The sequence below is a fragment of the Scaptodrosophila lebanonensis genome, unplaced genomic scaffold (assembly GCF_003285725.1).
Source record: "Scaptodrosophila lebanonensis strain 11010-0011.00,11010-0021.00 unplaced genomic scaffold, SlebRS2 tig00000110-arrow-arrow-pilon, whole genome shotgun sequence".
Classification (NCBI taxonomy): Eukaryota; Metazoa; Arthropoda; class Insecta; order Diptera; family Drosophilidae; genus Scaptodrosophila; species Scaptodrosophila lebanonensis.
The window spans coordinates 2,607,679-2,624,193 of NW_022060573.1; the positions used below are offsets into that span (position 1 = coordinate 2,607,679).

Genomic DNA, 16,515 nt, shown 5'->3' on the forward strand with positions numbered 1-16,515 from the left:
ACAGACAGATGCCTCCTTTAGCCTGTTATATTTTTCACTTCCCGAAAACCTAACTTATTCATTTAGGGTATTTAAGAGTCTCGAGAAATATATAGAAATACTTTTTACGCACATTCTGCAACAACAATAAACACCAATACACCATACTACAAAATAAAAAACAAGAAAAGAATGCTAAAGTCGACAAGGCTCAACTCTTCAATACCCTGACCAGCCAAAAAAAAAAAAAAAAATTAAATGAAAAAATTTTTAAAAAATTAAAAAAAAATTTAATTAATTTAATTAAATATAAAATATTCAATACATGCATACTTACTTTTACACATACATCAGAATCGGGTCTATGCGTGTTTGTGTACTTGTACATACATATGTATGTGTGCATTACATAATTATGTCAAAACAGCAACAACAACAGCTGCGGGCAGAGCTTGGGTAGAGAATATATTTATGGCTATAACTTCCTTCATAATTGCATCGGAAAAAATTTACAAACTTTATCTGCCTAGGGCTTAGGGGAACCAGGATACCAAGTTTGGTAATTCTAGCTCTTGTACCTTCTGAAATCCTTTCATTCGTACAGACGGACAGATGGATATGGCTATATTGACTCGTCTTGTCACACTGATATATACACATCCATATACATATACAACAATATACATATATACCTTTTAGGAAGTTTTTCTACCTATTCCAGGGACTGTTCCAAGAATTTTTTAGCTTTGTTGCAATTCAGGATTTTCATTAGACTTCTTTCAAAACCACCCTAAATCAAAAAAGGAGTAGAATAGGGGTTAAAAGTAGAGATGAAATATGAAACAGTTAAAGATTTAGATAATGAAAAATTCCGCAGGATGAAAGGGCTAAAAGGAGCAATGTTCAATAAGATAGTGGAAATTCTAAGGAAAGCGAACAAAAAGAAGAAAGCTAGAGGAGGATGGAAAAATAAGCTAAGTGAGGATAATATGCACCTAATGGTATTGGAATATCTCCGTGAATATCGGACTTATTTTCATATTGGGCAAAGTTATGGAGGGGGTCTGCCACGCCTCCTTCTGTGTGTTACTTGCATTCACACTAAACTACTATACTCTTTTACCATTTGGGTACAGGGTATAAAAAACTCCTATATGTAATTCGAGCAGGTCTTGCCCGTCTTTGCTGGCTCCGTATTTGTGTTACAATTATACGCTAATCATTACTATATGATATTTCTCTTCCGACTCTCTCTAAAGTTTCTAAAGAGTTCATTTCCCAAATAGCAGAAAGTACAACAAGTACTATGTATATGTATATTTATGTATATAGTATGATAGGGATAAATCAAGGCAATTAATCTCTAGAAATAAAAGCTGTACAATTTGGCAAAGTTATTTGGTCAACTTATGCAACTGCACAACATTTAAATGAGCATATACACATATGTATATACATACATACATATATCATAATTATTTCTTCAACTCTTTAATGTAAAGTTGCAAAAATACAGCGAAGAAAAAATACATAAACCAAGTTTAAAGTTAATCGGATTTCCAATTTTCTAAAACCACTTCTTGGTGCTCACCCACACTTTGACAGCTTTTTAATGCTTACCATTTGGGCTGTGCGTTTATTGCACATACTTACACATCCATATACATCTATATACAGGGTGCGCCATCTTTTATGACGGTATGTAAACATTGAATATCTTTGAAAAGTAACAACCGATTTTTTATTTATTTGGTTCTGTACAATTTCTTCAGACTAATTTTTGAAAACAACATCAATCAAGTGGCCGCCTTTATTGGACACAGCAAAATGTGCCCATTTTGCTGCGTTTTCCATCACTTTTTCTAGCATCTCAGGTGGTATAGCGAAGATTTCTGCACGAATATTTGCCTTGAGCTCGTCAATGGTTTGAGACTTGCTGGCGTAAACTATGCTTTTCAAATATCCCCACAAAAAGAAGTCCGGAGGCGTCAAATCTGGAGATCTGGGTGGTCAATCAATACCGCCTTTTTTTGATACCAGCCGTCCAAGGAATTTTCGTTGTAAAAACTTAATTGTTTTATTTGCAGTATGGCATGGCGCACCGTCTTGTTGAAACCAGTAACCGTTCAGACCTTTTTCACGCATTTGCGGGCAGACATAATGAGCCAACATCCACCGATATCGATTCACATCAACTGTTTCGCCTTCTTTGAAGAAAAATGGCCCAATGATGGTTTTGGCGCAGACCCCGGCCCAAACAGTCACTTTTTGATCATGCAATGGTGTTTCATGAATCTCGTGTGGATTTTCCGTTCCCCAAATGCGGCAATTTTGCTTGTTAACGCCGCTAGACAGTGTGAAATGGGCCTCGTCAGTAATCAAAATTTGCTTCCAAATATCATGTTCAGTGTAAACCATTCGAGCAACTGTTTGGCCGTATTCCAAGCGACGTGGACAGTCTGTCGGCAAAATTCTTTGAGTTAATTGCACTTTATACGGAAAGAAATGCAAATCGTCCTTTAAAATGCGCCGCAAAGTGGTTCCACTGACGTTAAAATGCTGAGCACGGTGGCGATACGACACATTTGGGTCCTGGGCAACACTCTCTCTTACTATTTCAATCAGTTCATTGTAACGTCTTGGTCGTTGATGAACAACATGTTCAACATGTTCACACGATCTCCCACTGTCCCGTGCTCAACAAAATTTGAAAACAAACGACGAATAGTGTTGTCAGATGGTGCCTGTTTGTCGCGATATTTTCGACGATATGCACGTTGAGTTAACACAACTGAACGACTATTTTCAATGTAAAGCGTCACTATTTCAGCGCGTTCTTTCGGAGTTAAGCGATTCATGATTAAAATTGTGCTGAACTGAGGTATTTAACACTGGTCTACTCAAGTCAATCGGTTCACTAATGACAAAGTTATTCAATATTTACATACCGACATAAAAGATGGCGCACCCTGCATATAAAACAGTTTGTCCTAAATGACTGACTGATTGGTGATCAACACACAGCCCAAACGGTAAAAGCTAGAAAGCTGAAATTTGGACTCAAGTATCCTTTCATAGTATAATCTGGCGATAAGAAGGGATTTTGGAAAATTTGAGCTTCAAAGGGGGGAAATCGAGCTCCAAAGTTTGTATGAAAAATCTACAATTTACATCTGATTAACTTCAAACTTAGTTTGTAAAAAATTCCAAGAAAAATTGCATACTTGGTTTTTGAAATTTTTCTTGGGGCCTGAAATATGGGAGTTTTCCTGTAAAAAAAATGTTGGGGCACAAAAGGAAACCGCGTCAACAGCCCACAGCCCAAACGGTAAAAGCTAGGAAGCTAAAATTTGGGCTCAAGTATCATATCATAGTGTAGGTGCGCACTAAGAAGGGATTTTGGAAAATTCGAGCTCCAATGGGGGAAAACTAGCTTCATATTAGTCATAAGCAACATCCTAGTCATAAGCAACACCCTAATAAGCAACATGTGTATATCATAATGCAAGACGTGACATAGAATGAACTAGACATAAGCAAAAGCGTAAAATAAAGATCAGTCGATTTGTGAAACGCAAAAGGTGCGCATGTGTCTCGCTGGCTACAAACTTTCAGAAGTGGGATAGAGACCGAGCCTACAACTCTAACGGAAAATTTTTTTGCCAAAATTTAAATCGACAAAACAATGGAGCAAATCTATGCCAATAAATACTCAGCAGTGCAACTAGTAGAATGGCTCAACCAATTGGGACTATGCGCTAGTGGGACCAAGGCCAGTTTAGCAGCTCGACTTAGTGAAGTCCCAATTGAAGTGCGGGGAACTGGGCCTACGGTAGACATTATTCAAAAGCAAGCAGCTACAGAAACCGAAGAAAACTCAAATAGCCAAAACTTGCAAGGAAAAAACCACAGTGCCAATGACGACAGCGACGAATTGCACAACGACGTCGACAGTGGCGCCAACGACGAAACCGGTAGCGACGCCAATAACGGAACAGTGACAGTCGATCGCGCAGTTGAAAATTTTTTGCAAATGACGAACAATGAAGGATTGACGATTTTAGGCGAAGCAGAAGCTGAAAGCAAAAAATTGAAAGACCTACAACAACAACTACAGCTGCTGATGTTAGAAAACGATGCGTTGAGAAAAACGGAGATAGAAAGACGAAATGTTGCATCGGCCAGCGTGAATGTCGTTGCCGCAGTTGAAAATTCTTTGCGAACGACGAACAATGAAGGATCGACGATTTCTCGCGAAGCAGAAGCTGAAACCAATAAATTGAAAGACAAACAACAACAACTACAGCTACTGTTAGAAAACGATGCGTTGAGAAAAACGGAGACAGATAGACGGAATGTTGCATCGGCCAGCCTGAATGTATCTGCCGACAGCAATGTATCAAGCAACATCCCCATAAATTTGTTGCCAACATTTGAAGCAAATCAGCTGCGAACACATGGGTGACTCAGGTGAAGTCGATCTCGAGCATTTATCAATTAAATTACGATATGCTCCGCATGCTGCTACTCGGGGACTCGGGGAGCCCAATAAGTTTCTTTCTTTAATGAAAAGTTTAGCCTATAGTGAAACAATGTATGAAACAATGAAAAATGTAATTTTGATTTGAAAAAACTAATTAGATGTAACTATGAATTGAATAACAATGAATGTTATGTTGGTTTATATTACACCAAACTTCAAATTTAAAAAAAATTAAAATGTTCTGTATTAGTTAATAACAATATTGAGTTTGAAATATGTTTAGTACCAAATGAGTCGATGGGCTTTGAGGCTGTGTTGGGTAGGAATTTTCTGAATACATTTCAATTTAAGCTTATTTCTGAATTAATGCAAATTTATGTTTCAGCCATGGCATAGTCGAAGAAAACGGCAACACAAGAAGACAAATAGACAATAACGATCATAAGAGTTTAGAAAATGATAGAAAAATGAGTGTTCGTTTAAAAAATGAGTGCGAAATAACTGATATAAAAAAGAATGACTGTAAACTAGAAAAGAGAGCAACAAATAGGGCGGTAGATAGAACTAGCAGAACAAAAGGGTGTGCAAAGGGACAGGCAAAAATTGAACATGAAAAACCGAAAGAGTTGGAAAACGAGTGTTTAGTAGAGGAAGAAATACGAAAATGCTTTAGTGTATTGCCAATAGAATATCCAAAAGAGGATGAGTGGAGTAACTTGAAAATAGGAGAAGGCTGTGGTCAACACCTTGAAACGCTATTAAAGAAAATGTTCGGAAAATATTATACTAATGCGAAAAGACCAAAAGTACCTCAAATCTTTTTAGCAAGTTGGACCTAAAGAATGGATTTTTCCATGTTTTTATGGGTGAGGAATCGAGAAAATATACTTCGTTTACGACACCTATGGGACAGTTCGAATGGCTTAGGATGCCATTCGGCCTTAAAAATGCACCAGCAGTATTTCAAAGGTTTGTGAACAAAATTTTTTCGGATATGATTCGGACGGATAAATTATTGATTTATATGGACGATATATTAATAGCAACAGAGGACAGCGAAACTCATATGGAAGTTTTAAAGGAAGTACTCAAGCGATTAGTAGTAAATAAGTTAGAGCTAAGATTGGACAAGTGCGAATTTTTACAAAGGGAAGTAAAGTACTTAGTGACAGGAAATGAAATTAGGCCAGATGATAAGGGAATGCAAGCAGTAGAAGAATTTCCAATTCCCCAGAAGATAAAGGATGTTCAATGTTTTTTGGGGCTGTTCTCTTATTGTAGGCGGTTCGTATAAAATTTTTCAACAAAGGCCAAACCACTTAGCGATTAAGTTAAAAAAGATAAGGAATTCAAGTTTGGATTAGCGGAGTTAGAATGTTTTGAGTCGTTAAAAAATAGCTTGTTAGAATCACCAGTACTAGCATTGTATAGCCCGAAGGACGAGACAGAGCTTCATTGCGATGCCAGCGCTTTAGGGTTTGGGGCAATTCTAATGCAAAGGAAAGCGGATAAGAAGTTACATCCGATTTTTTATTTTTCAAAAAGGACAAGGGAAGTAGAATCAAGATATGAAAGCTTCAAGCTAGAAATGCTGGCGATAATGTACGCGGTACAACGGTTACGAATTTATTTGCAAGGGATGCATTTTAAGTTGGTAACCGATTGCAATTCACTTAATCTTGCATTTAGCAAAAAAGCCTTAAGCCCTGCAATAGATAGGTGGGGATACTGGAATTGCAAACTTACGATTTTACACCGGAACACAGACCGGGAATCCGAATGCAACATGTCGACGCTCTTAGCAGAAATACACAATAGATATTGACGTTAGATACAAATACATTAGAAGAAAACTTAATTATTTGTCAGAATAGAGATACCAAGCTAAAGAAGTTCAAAGAAGAGTTAGAAGAAAATGAGCACACACGATATGAAATGAGAAATGGAGTCATATATAGGAAAAAAGATAATGGGGTTCTCTTGTTTATGGTTCCAGGGGAAATTGAAAATCATGTAGATAGATAGATAACTGTTTGAAATGTATTGCATATTCTGGGAAAAATGGAAAGCAGGAAGGGATGCTACATAATATTCCAAAAGAGACTGCCCCTTTTGAAGTAATACATGTAGATCAGTATGGGCCCGTTGACAAAGGTAGAGCGAATAAACACATATTTGTTGTAATAGATGCGTTTACGAAGTTTGTCAGGCTGTTTCCAACAAAAACTACAAAAACAACAGATGTCATAAAGTCCCTCAAAGAATATTTTCGATCGTATAGCAGACGAAAATGTATAGTATCAGACAGAGGCAGTTGTTTCACTTCTAATGATTTTAAATGTTTTTTAAAAGAAAATGAAGGCACATAAAAATAGCAACAGGTTCACCCCAAGCCGGTGGGCAAGTATAACGAATAAACAGAATATTAGGACCAATGATAGCTTAACTAGTAGATTCAGAGGAAGGCGTGTATTGGGATACAGTATTGGAGACAGTTGAATATACGATAAATAATACGAATCAAAGATCGGTAAATCAATATCCAAGTAAATTACTGTTTGGAGTTTCACAAAGAGGAAAACAGATAGACGTACTAAGCGAAAAATTGAGAAAAATTAATGATAGGGTTGAATATACAGATATAGAAGCAATACGGGATAACGCAATAATTAATCAAAAGAAAGCACAGGACTACAACAAGAAAAGGGTAGACGCATAAAGACAAGATGCTTATAAATACGAAGAGGGAGATTTAGTGATGATTAAGAATTTTGACACCCATATAAGAACATGTAAAAAACTAATACCCAGATTCAAAGGACCATACAAGATCACGAGAGCATTAAGAAATGATAGATATGTGCTAGAAGATGTTGATGGTTTCCAACAAACAAGAATCCCTTATAAAGGAGTATATGGCTAGGTAACAGCAAAACGAAAGAAAACGAAAAGGCTGGAGAAGTTCAGGAGCACTCCAGTCAGGATAGGTCGAATTGTAGTAAGCAGAGTAGAGTATAAGCAACATGTACATATTAGTCTTAAGCAACATCCTAGTCATAAGCGCCACCCTAATTATAAGCAACATGTATATATCATAATGCAAGACATGACATAGAATGAACTAGACAAAAAAGCGTAAAATAAAGATCAGTCGATTTGTGAAACGCAAAAGGTGCGCATGTGTCTCGCTGGCTACAAAAGTTTATTTGAAAAATCCTCATTTTTCAACCGATTTTTCAAAATTTGATTTTTATAATCTATAAAAGAATACAAACAAAACTGCATACTCGGATTTTCAAAATTTGTGGTAAAGCTGGAATTATTGTGGGTTTTAATATTTATTCACCTTTTCAAATGAAAAGTTTGTGTTATAAATTTTTTTCGATCGATTTCAAATTTGGGGACTGTAATCTACGTAACTAAATCTACAACCTTGCGTTCAAGGATTTTCAAAACATGCATTTTACAAATGCATATATATAAATAAACTTATAAATTTAAGCACATTTTACTTAGCCCACCAAAGACGGGCAAGACCTGCTAGTATGTTCATAAATACATACAATTTTTTTCGTGCACCAATAAAGCCCCAATGTATATATGTACATATGTACGTACATATGCAAGTATGTACCTTCATTATCATAATTATTTCTTCTACTCTTTAATGAAAAGTTAAAAAAATACAACCAACATTAAAATTAAGTGATTTCTAATTTTCCAAAACCACTTCTGTCCAAATTTCAGCTTCTTAACGCATACCATTTGGGCTATGCGTTGATTGCACATACTTACATACACACATACTATATATACATGAACATAAACATACAAACAATTTTTTTTCGTGATCCAATAAAGCCCCAATGAAAAAAATGGGTTGAAAAGGCAGATATATCATACAAACTATTTGATATATGTACATACATATATGTATGTACATACATACATATATAAAAATGTATCTACATAAAAATACATACATACTTGTATATACATATGCATAAATATAAATATTCTGGCATTGAGAGCTAGTAGTTTCTAGAATTAAACACTGTAAAATATATACAAGTATATGGTAGTCCAATTTTAAGGACCGATGTTTGTACATAATATTACTTTTTCGTAAAATATTAATTTATTTTATGCAATTGTTGCTAACATTAACATTGTTATTTTTGAATATACTATTTCCATCCAAATGCTTTTTTCAACAATAAAATACGTATAAATATATACATAACACAATGTTTTAAGATAGACTTTGTGCAAAAAATTGGAATAAATATTAGAGTATTTCTTAGCTTGCAACGATGCTCTGCCGCGGGTATGCTCGCCGGCCAAAGTGTGCTGTAATTTCTATTGGGCACCCCAAAGGAAAGAGTCTGTCAGGCTGTTCCAACAGCGGATTAGTCCTCTGTATTTATTAGATGCTTTCCGTGACGCAATACAAGTGCCACTTCTCGTTGGCTGCCAAAACTTAACTAAAACTCCATTTTCTAAGAACACTTAACTATAATTACAAATACATCTACATACTACACTAAACCTATTGCCATCCTGCTCCTTTGTGGCGACACCCTGTGTATACCTGGGCGTCGTTACAAACTTTAAATTATATTTTGGTCGTGTTGTTTTTGTTTCTATCGCACTTTCACGTTCGTGTCTTTTGGGAATTGGAACATGAAACACGGCAATCGCGTCCACGCAGTGCAGCGATGTGCCCCGAACAATAAAAAGCACCGACTTTGCCCATCTCTGTTTGTGTCTGTGAGTGTGTCACTGTGTAAGTGTGTCCGTAACGGTTTGATATTTTGCGTTCTTTGTTATTTATTGTTGTTGTTATATGGCAAGTGAGTAAAAAACATATTTCTATATTTCAAAATCGTTTAACGCCAATTTGTAGATTTAGTTTTGTTGATTACGAATACCAAATTTGAAAACGATCGGACAACATTTTTAACACAAGCCGAGTATGCAATTTTATTTGTATTCTCTTAAAGATCACAAAAATAAAAGTTGAAGATCATCGGTGAAAAACTGAAGATTTTTCAAACAAACTTTGGAGTTCGTTTTCCGCCCTTTGGAGCTCGAATTTTCCAAAATCTCTTCTTATCGCCAGCCTACACTATGAAAGGATACTTGAGTCCAAATTTCAGTTTTCTAGCTTTTACCGTTTGGGCTGTGGGCTGTTGACGCGGTTTCTTTTTATACCCTAAGAAAGCCCCAGAAATTCAGTCTCCAAGGAAAAATTTACAAAAACGTGTATGCACGAATTTTCCAAATCCTGGGCTGTGCGTTGATCACCAATCAATCAGTCAGTCTGTCAGGACCAGTGCTATCATTTTAGCTTTTTTCCCGCTAGATCTGGCTTTTTATACTCTGTACATGAAATGTACAGAAGTATATTAGGTTTGCGGGAGCTGAAAAATGTAACAGGCAGAAGGAGGCGTGGCAGACCCCACAAAGTATATATATTCTTGATCAGCGTGACAAGACGAGTCGTTCTAGCCCTGTCTGTCTGTCTGTCAGTCCGTATGAACACCTGGATCTCAGAGACTATAAGAGATAGAGACACCAAATTTTGCACAAAGATGCCTTTGTGTGTATTCTATACGAGTTTGTTTTATTTTTTTTTGATTTTCTCCCTCACTTCCCCCCTATAGGGGTTTTCCCGATTTTCCATTCGTATAATCACCTATATCTCGGAAACTATAAGACCTAGGAACACCAAATTTTAGTCCCAGATGCCTTATGTGAATACGCAAAAAGTGTATATTTGGGAATTTCCCTCCCTCCCCCCTCTCCCTCGCAAATCGTAACTCCCGTAATTCTTGGAATTTCGAACTAATTTTGCAAATACTCCCAGTTAGTTATTTTGTGTCCGTGTGCCAAGTTTCACTATGATAGACCGATTTAACAAGAAGTTATAGCCATAAATATATAAGCGCTGCCCGCTGTTGTTGATGCTGGTGCTTTGGTTGACTGCACACATGTTTACACAGACACGAATAGATGCGCATAGGCATACATACACTCACACAGACGCAATTGCTATGTAAATGTGCAATTATACACCATTTACGTGAGTTCGAATACCGAGAAAGGTAAAATCGATCAAATTTTTTTTTATAATTTTCTTAATTTTTTTATTTTCTATAATTATTGTAAACATATGTACAGAGTATTTCAAAGTCAGGAGACCCGACTTTAGCGTTTTTACTTGTTTTTTAATGTTAGAGCAGGAAAAATTCGAAAATAGCGGGTTGCGGGAATTCTAGCTTGAAAAAAATTAATTTAGCCTTTTTCTAGCTTTACTTTATATTTCACCATACATTTTTTCCTTATCTTTGTCAACACTTAAAATCATGAATGTTTTTAAGGCCGGCGTGTTTTGTAGCTTATTTTGCATTGGATTTAGCTTTTTTAGGCTTTATTTTTTTGCCAATCTAGCTGTTTTTGCTCAAAAAATTATGACAGCACTGGTCAGGACCAACTGTTTCACATATATAGAGATGTGACTTTTTTGCACATACTATATATTGTGGAAGGAGAATGCAAACACAAGGTACAATTACAGAGAGACGTCTGATTTATTCACGGATTCGAAAAAGACGGACTCGAGCAAATTGCTTAAGCCACAAAGCTACAGATTAACTTTTCTCTCTTAATCGGATTTAAATCAACCTTGTTCAACTAAGGAGTTATCGTAATGAAACTTTGGAGGGATTTATTAAATTTGCAAAATTCGAAAGAAAACGCGGGAAAAACACGAATTACGGGGAAGTTGAGGGATGTATCAGAAAAAATAAACAAGTTTGATCTGCTTAGGGCTCAGGGGAACCTGAATACCATTTGGTTATTCTAGCTGTTATACTTACTGAGATCCTTAACAGGTAGACGGAAGGACAGACGGACATGGCTATATCTACTTGTCTCATACTGCTCAAAAATATATATATTTTATGGGGTCTGCCACTGTGTGTTACATACATTCATACTAGTATATCCTTTGGCTACAGGGTATACAAATTAGGAAATTCAAAAAAGTGAAATAATTTAAATGGTGCAAAACTGCAGATTGACGTAGGAATTGTGCCTATGTGATTCTATGTATAATCACGCATAGGCGTGTCTATAAGTGTCTGTGTATGCCAAATTGGAGTCAAAAATTCCAAGTTATGGTTCACTAAATGCCTTGTAGAGGGGAGGGAGGGAAATTCCAAAATGCACATGTCTTGTCATGCTGATGAAGAATATACATATATATTTTTTGTAGGGTCTGCCACTCCTCCTTCTGCTTGTTACATTTTTCACCTCGCGCAAACCTAATATAGTCTTGTACATTTTATGTACAGAGTATAGCAATTAAAATGAGCAAAAAATTAACAAAAAAATGTCTATATATCCTCTTAACCGGACACTCCCCTTGGCCGGACAAAAGATGGTCGACAGTGAGTATCCGGCCAAGAGAGGTTTCACTGTAATTCTTTTTCCTTGAACTAAAATGGTTTGTCTTTTTTCAAAAGATCATATAGTGGCTAGACTTAAACTGAGAAATCTTTAATAAATCGCCTGAAGTACGAGCACAACCCCAGAAAGTTCTGGACTGTTTGCACCTTATCTGGAATTGGAAAATTTTGAATCTTGTCTAGCCCTTTGCCTTCTGCTTTTATGCCTTCACTTGATATGCGAAAGCCTTAATTTTTTATACTCGATTGCATTATAATTAAATGTTCCTTCATATTTGTGCTTGCTACCATGATATCGTCCATATAGGCAATAACCTTACTTTCTCTAATTAAAGCATCAACAAGAAAGGAAGGAAAGTCAAATAAATACCCTGTACCCACACCAATACAAAAAAAATAATAATGTACGAGTATACAAGTATAAATAAGATTTGCACTTAGCATACTTTTTTTATATCCATAAAATTTCAGCTATACTTGGCGTGTATTAAAAAAGGTTTACCGTGCATGCGCATTCGTGTTTTTAAAACCCAATTTCGTAATCGTGTTGCGTTTGGCCGAGAAAAGCCGACCTATGCTCACCTCTGGCATCAGCGTGTGCAGTTGCGTGCGTACGGTGACTTAACGTTTTATTGATAACCGATGATATTTGCTAACGACGGTACTCATAAATTCAGAAGAACTGTGAGAGTCATTTAGGGTCATGTGCTAGAAACACCGCTATAAATATGTACATAGTTGTAAAACCAGCTAAAAAAAAAAAAATAGAAACCGACAGTTGACGATACAGCTTTCAATTACATCAGAAACCGCAGTTCTACTTCCATTAAAAATCCTGGAGTCCCCCAAAACCACAAGAAACGGGCGACTCTTAAAAATCAAGACCTACCTATCATGTAGGGATTGCCAATTGCGTGTGTTTTCTACAATCAGGATCATGCAGCCATGTGCCCAATATGCCAATAGTAGAACACCAATGTACCTTTTGGTTCATGCACACCTGTTACCGTGCATAGTTCTATTTGGCATCAAAAATATTTCTTTAAAAATCATAACCATCTAGGTAGCCATAAATAAGCAGTAGGCAAATCAACTGCTGACGATTGCGTGTATATTTTTAATGCAGCGGTGGGCACGAAGTTTGCGAAGTCACATCTATCCCAACATCTTCGCTTTTTACTGCATACGTGCTCATACACAGACACGCATAGAATCAGATAGACACAATTCCTATGTTAATGGGCAGTTATACGCATACATATGTATGTACAGAGAATTTTTATGTCGGAAAACCCGAGTTAGCTTCTCCACTGATTTTGTTTAAAATTTATCACTTTGCTTTATTTGTCACTGAGTAAATCTAAAAAATTACTATGTAAAATTTACTAAAATTCGTATTTCGAAGCTTCCAAAATTCTATATCAATCCTATGCTTCCCAGAGAATCATACATTAATGCCTTGTATAAACCTGCTAAAGCTAATTTAAATTATTTAAATGTTTACCTTAGATCATTAAAAAAATTGCATCGATTTTAAGTATGTATGTCCTTAACAAGTGGACCGACATATTAAATAATAAAGGACCATTATCTCGTCGTCGAATCTTAATAGGTAAAATATTCCTTTTTAGGCTCCATTTTAAATAAGATTCATCATATTGTGGACGAAATACTATAAAACGCCCTGACTTTGCAATTACCGGTTTTTTACTTTTTTATTTCAGCAATGCCATGGTTTGGCATGGATATCGGGGGTACGCTTACAAAATTGGTATATTTTGAGCCGAAAGATATAACCCCTGATGAACAAGACCGTGAGGCTGGAATCTTACGAAATATTCGTCGGTATTTAACAAAAAATTCGGCGTATGGAAAAACTGGGCATCGTGACACACATTTGCAGGCAAGTTTGTATAATATAATAAAAAGGCATTGATGAGGTGAAAACATATTGGTAAATGTAAAAAAGCAGCTCACAAAATTTCTGATATATATGATGTGTCGAAGAAAAAGAAAGCGTGTAAAGATCACATAGCTTTACATATCAATTTTATCGAACGAATTAATTCAATTTACCAGTTTATTGGATAAGAAAATGGTAACCACTGTCAGAACAATGCAAAATGAATGAATGAATGAGTGAGCACGCACTATACATGACTGAAGAAGAAATATATACATGACAAGTGAAGAAAAATATTCTAGCAGGCAACGTATAAGCAAGTGAGAAAAAGGCAGCAGGTACCAACATAAAAATGTGTCGCCATATTTAATATTTGTATGAATACTATACTGGTATACGAGGTACGAGGGCAGTGCGAAATGTTTCTATGCTGACAAATATACACCTGCTAACGGATCTCTCCGCACTATTTTTACATGACGTGTTCCACACTGAAGTATGTATATTGCGCACTGGGTTTGGTGCAATGCGCCGAAGTGTATCTAAACACTTCTTCAGATCCATCGGATTGTACAGTGCAACTCCACGCCAGTCAAAAGTCGAAACTAATGCCCTAATACCCTACCAACCTCAATTTAGTATTCTGAATACTAAAACCCGTAGTAGCGAAACTTAAACCCATACCGCCTAAGTAAACCCAAACAATATAAGCAGGACTCGGTGAGCCCTCACCATTTTGCCTGATAGCACTATCCGTGCTAACCAGGTGTCTACTTTAGTCACGTCATACGACAATCGTTGACGTACTGTGATGATATTCTAAACCCCGCCAACACACAGGGGGCTGATAAGGATACAGTTGTTAATTGACAGCTTAAAAAAATAATGTCCTAAGTCAACACTTCTCCCAGAGATGCCAATGTATGGGATGGCGCATTATCCTGTTGAAACACGATTTCGATCGAGAGTGAGCAAACGCGGCACCCAACGAGGCGAGAGATTAGTCATATCAAGTTAGTTGTTCAAAACATAGCAAACGCGGTCTGTAGACATCTTAGTGATCTCAGCTGTCTCTCTTATTATGATTTGTCGGTCGTCCACATCCATTTGTATGATTTTTACACTTTTTAGCGCCCCGAATGTTTCTAATCTTTTGAGCTAGTGCGTCCACGTTTAAATTAGCTGCACATAGAGAGCTTTCTCTTGTGTTCTATAAGACGCGTTTTTTTCTCCTCCGCATTTTTATTTATTTTTGGTTGTTCTTTTTGAACTTAAATTTATAATTGTTGCATACAAATCTTGTTTTTTGTGCTTGGCGTGATAACTTATGCAGAGTTAAGTATCAAATCTATAATTTTATATTTTTGTCATCTGTTGCTGTGTTTGTTGTTAGTGCATCTTTATTTTGCTTTTCTGCCTGCTGTCCTGTTTCAATAGATTTGTGTGCGTGTGTTTCAGTGCATTTTTTCTTTTGCATCCTGCTATCACAAGTTTGTGTTAGAGCTTTGTCGTAGCGTCGCTCAGCAGTACGGTTCTTTTTATTTCTACCGTTTTGTTGTTTGTGCATTGCGCTCGCGCACTCTAATTTTTCGTTTACTTATTTCTAACCCTAGAAAACTTGTTGTGGCTAATACAAGGTGTGTTCCAAAGTAAACAGGACTTTAAAAAAAAAAAAAACAACAAAATCAATTTATTTTATTCAAAATAGTCTCCTTCTGCTTCAAAACAGCTTTTTGCACGATCCAAAAGCATGTCGAACGAGTGGTCCTCAAGACCACTTTGAAAACGTTGAAACCACTCGTGCACTCTGCTACGGGATAGGCAATCATCGCCATAAACTTGTTCCATCAATTGAAACGTTTTGGTAAAAGTTTTACCAATTTTAAAATTTAATGTTTTGGCTCTTTGTTCGAAGCTCATTTTCGCACCGATAACACAAACATACTGACACTTAAAACGCAATAACTTCACTTCCAATCGATGAAATGTTATGAAATTCTCACTGGATAATCGATAAAGATAGCAGATTCTAACGCACTAGTCCACATATAGACAGCGCCACCAGGGGCCGCTAGATTCAAAAAGTCCTGTTTACTTTGGAACGCACCTTGTATGTCATGCTACAAGAAGTCTTGCGCATATATAGATACTCTGGATTGTGACCAATTGCAGTTCATAAGCTGCTGGTTGTGTGACAATATGATGCACGTGTGCTGGTCTCAGTGGGAGGGACCATGATAAGATCATCGCCAAGCCCAAATAAGGCTGTGGCGGTGTAAAATGGTCTTGTCCTAAGTGCATTGATATTCAATTTGAATTCTCGCGGATGTACAATAACGGGAGAAATCATTTTGCAAAGCTGTACAAGTTAATTAAGCAGTTGGCGAGTGATTTTTACTCATGAGCTAAGTTGCTTGCTTTGACTCTCCACCTAAAAGGAGGTTTTGAGAATCAATTTTTAAATGTCCCTTCCGTTGCGCCCTCTTTGTAGCCTCAATAGCTTGCTCCTCTCCCATCAAAACATTGATTGCTCTCCAATGCTGTCTCTGTGACCCTCTCCAGCTATTTTATTTGATACTTCCCCTTTACCCTCGCCGATTACCGTTTTAGCGACCCCTATTTTTGTGCCACCGGCACGCAGCGAAGCAGCAGCGGCGACTCATAAACCATCTGAGCCT

The 16,515-nt window shown here is 36.7% G+C and overlaps 1 protein-coding gene across 5 annotated transcripts in view; it reads left to right on the forward strand.

Moving 5' to 3' along the window:
* The window catches only part of LOC115628188 (pantothenate kinase 3), a 71,550-nt gene that overhangs the window by 23,732 nt on the left and 31,303 nt on the right, over positions 1-16,515 (forward strand). For 4 of the 5 annotated variants that reach the window (XM_030524180.1, XM_030524176.1, XM_030524175.1 and 1 more), the window contains exon 2: positions 13,659-13,837. In XM_030524180.1, the coding sequence (XP_030380040.1) occupies positions 13,659-13,837 (179 nt within the window). Of the gene's footprint in view, positions 1-13,396; positions 13,547-13,658; positions 13,838-16,515 lie in introns of those variants that run through there. The other variant, XM_030524179.1, reaches the window with a different exon arrangement.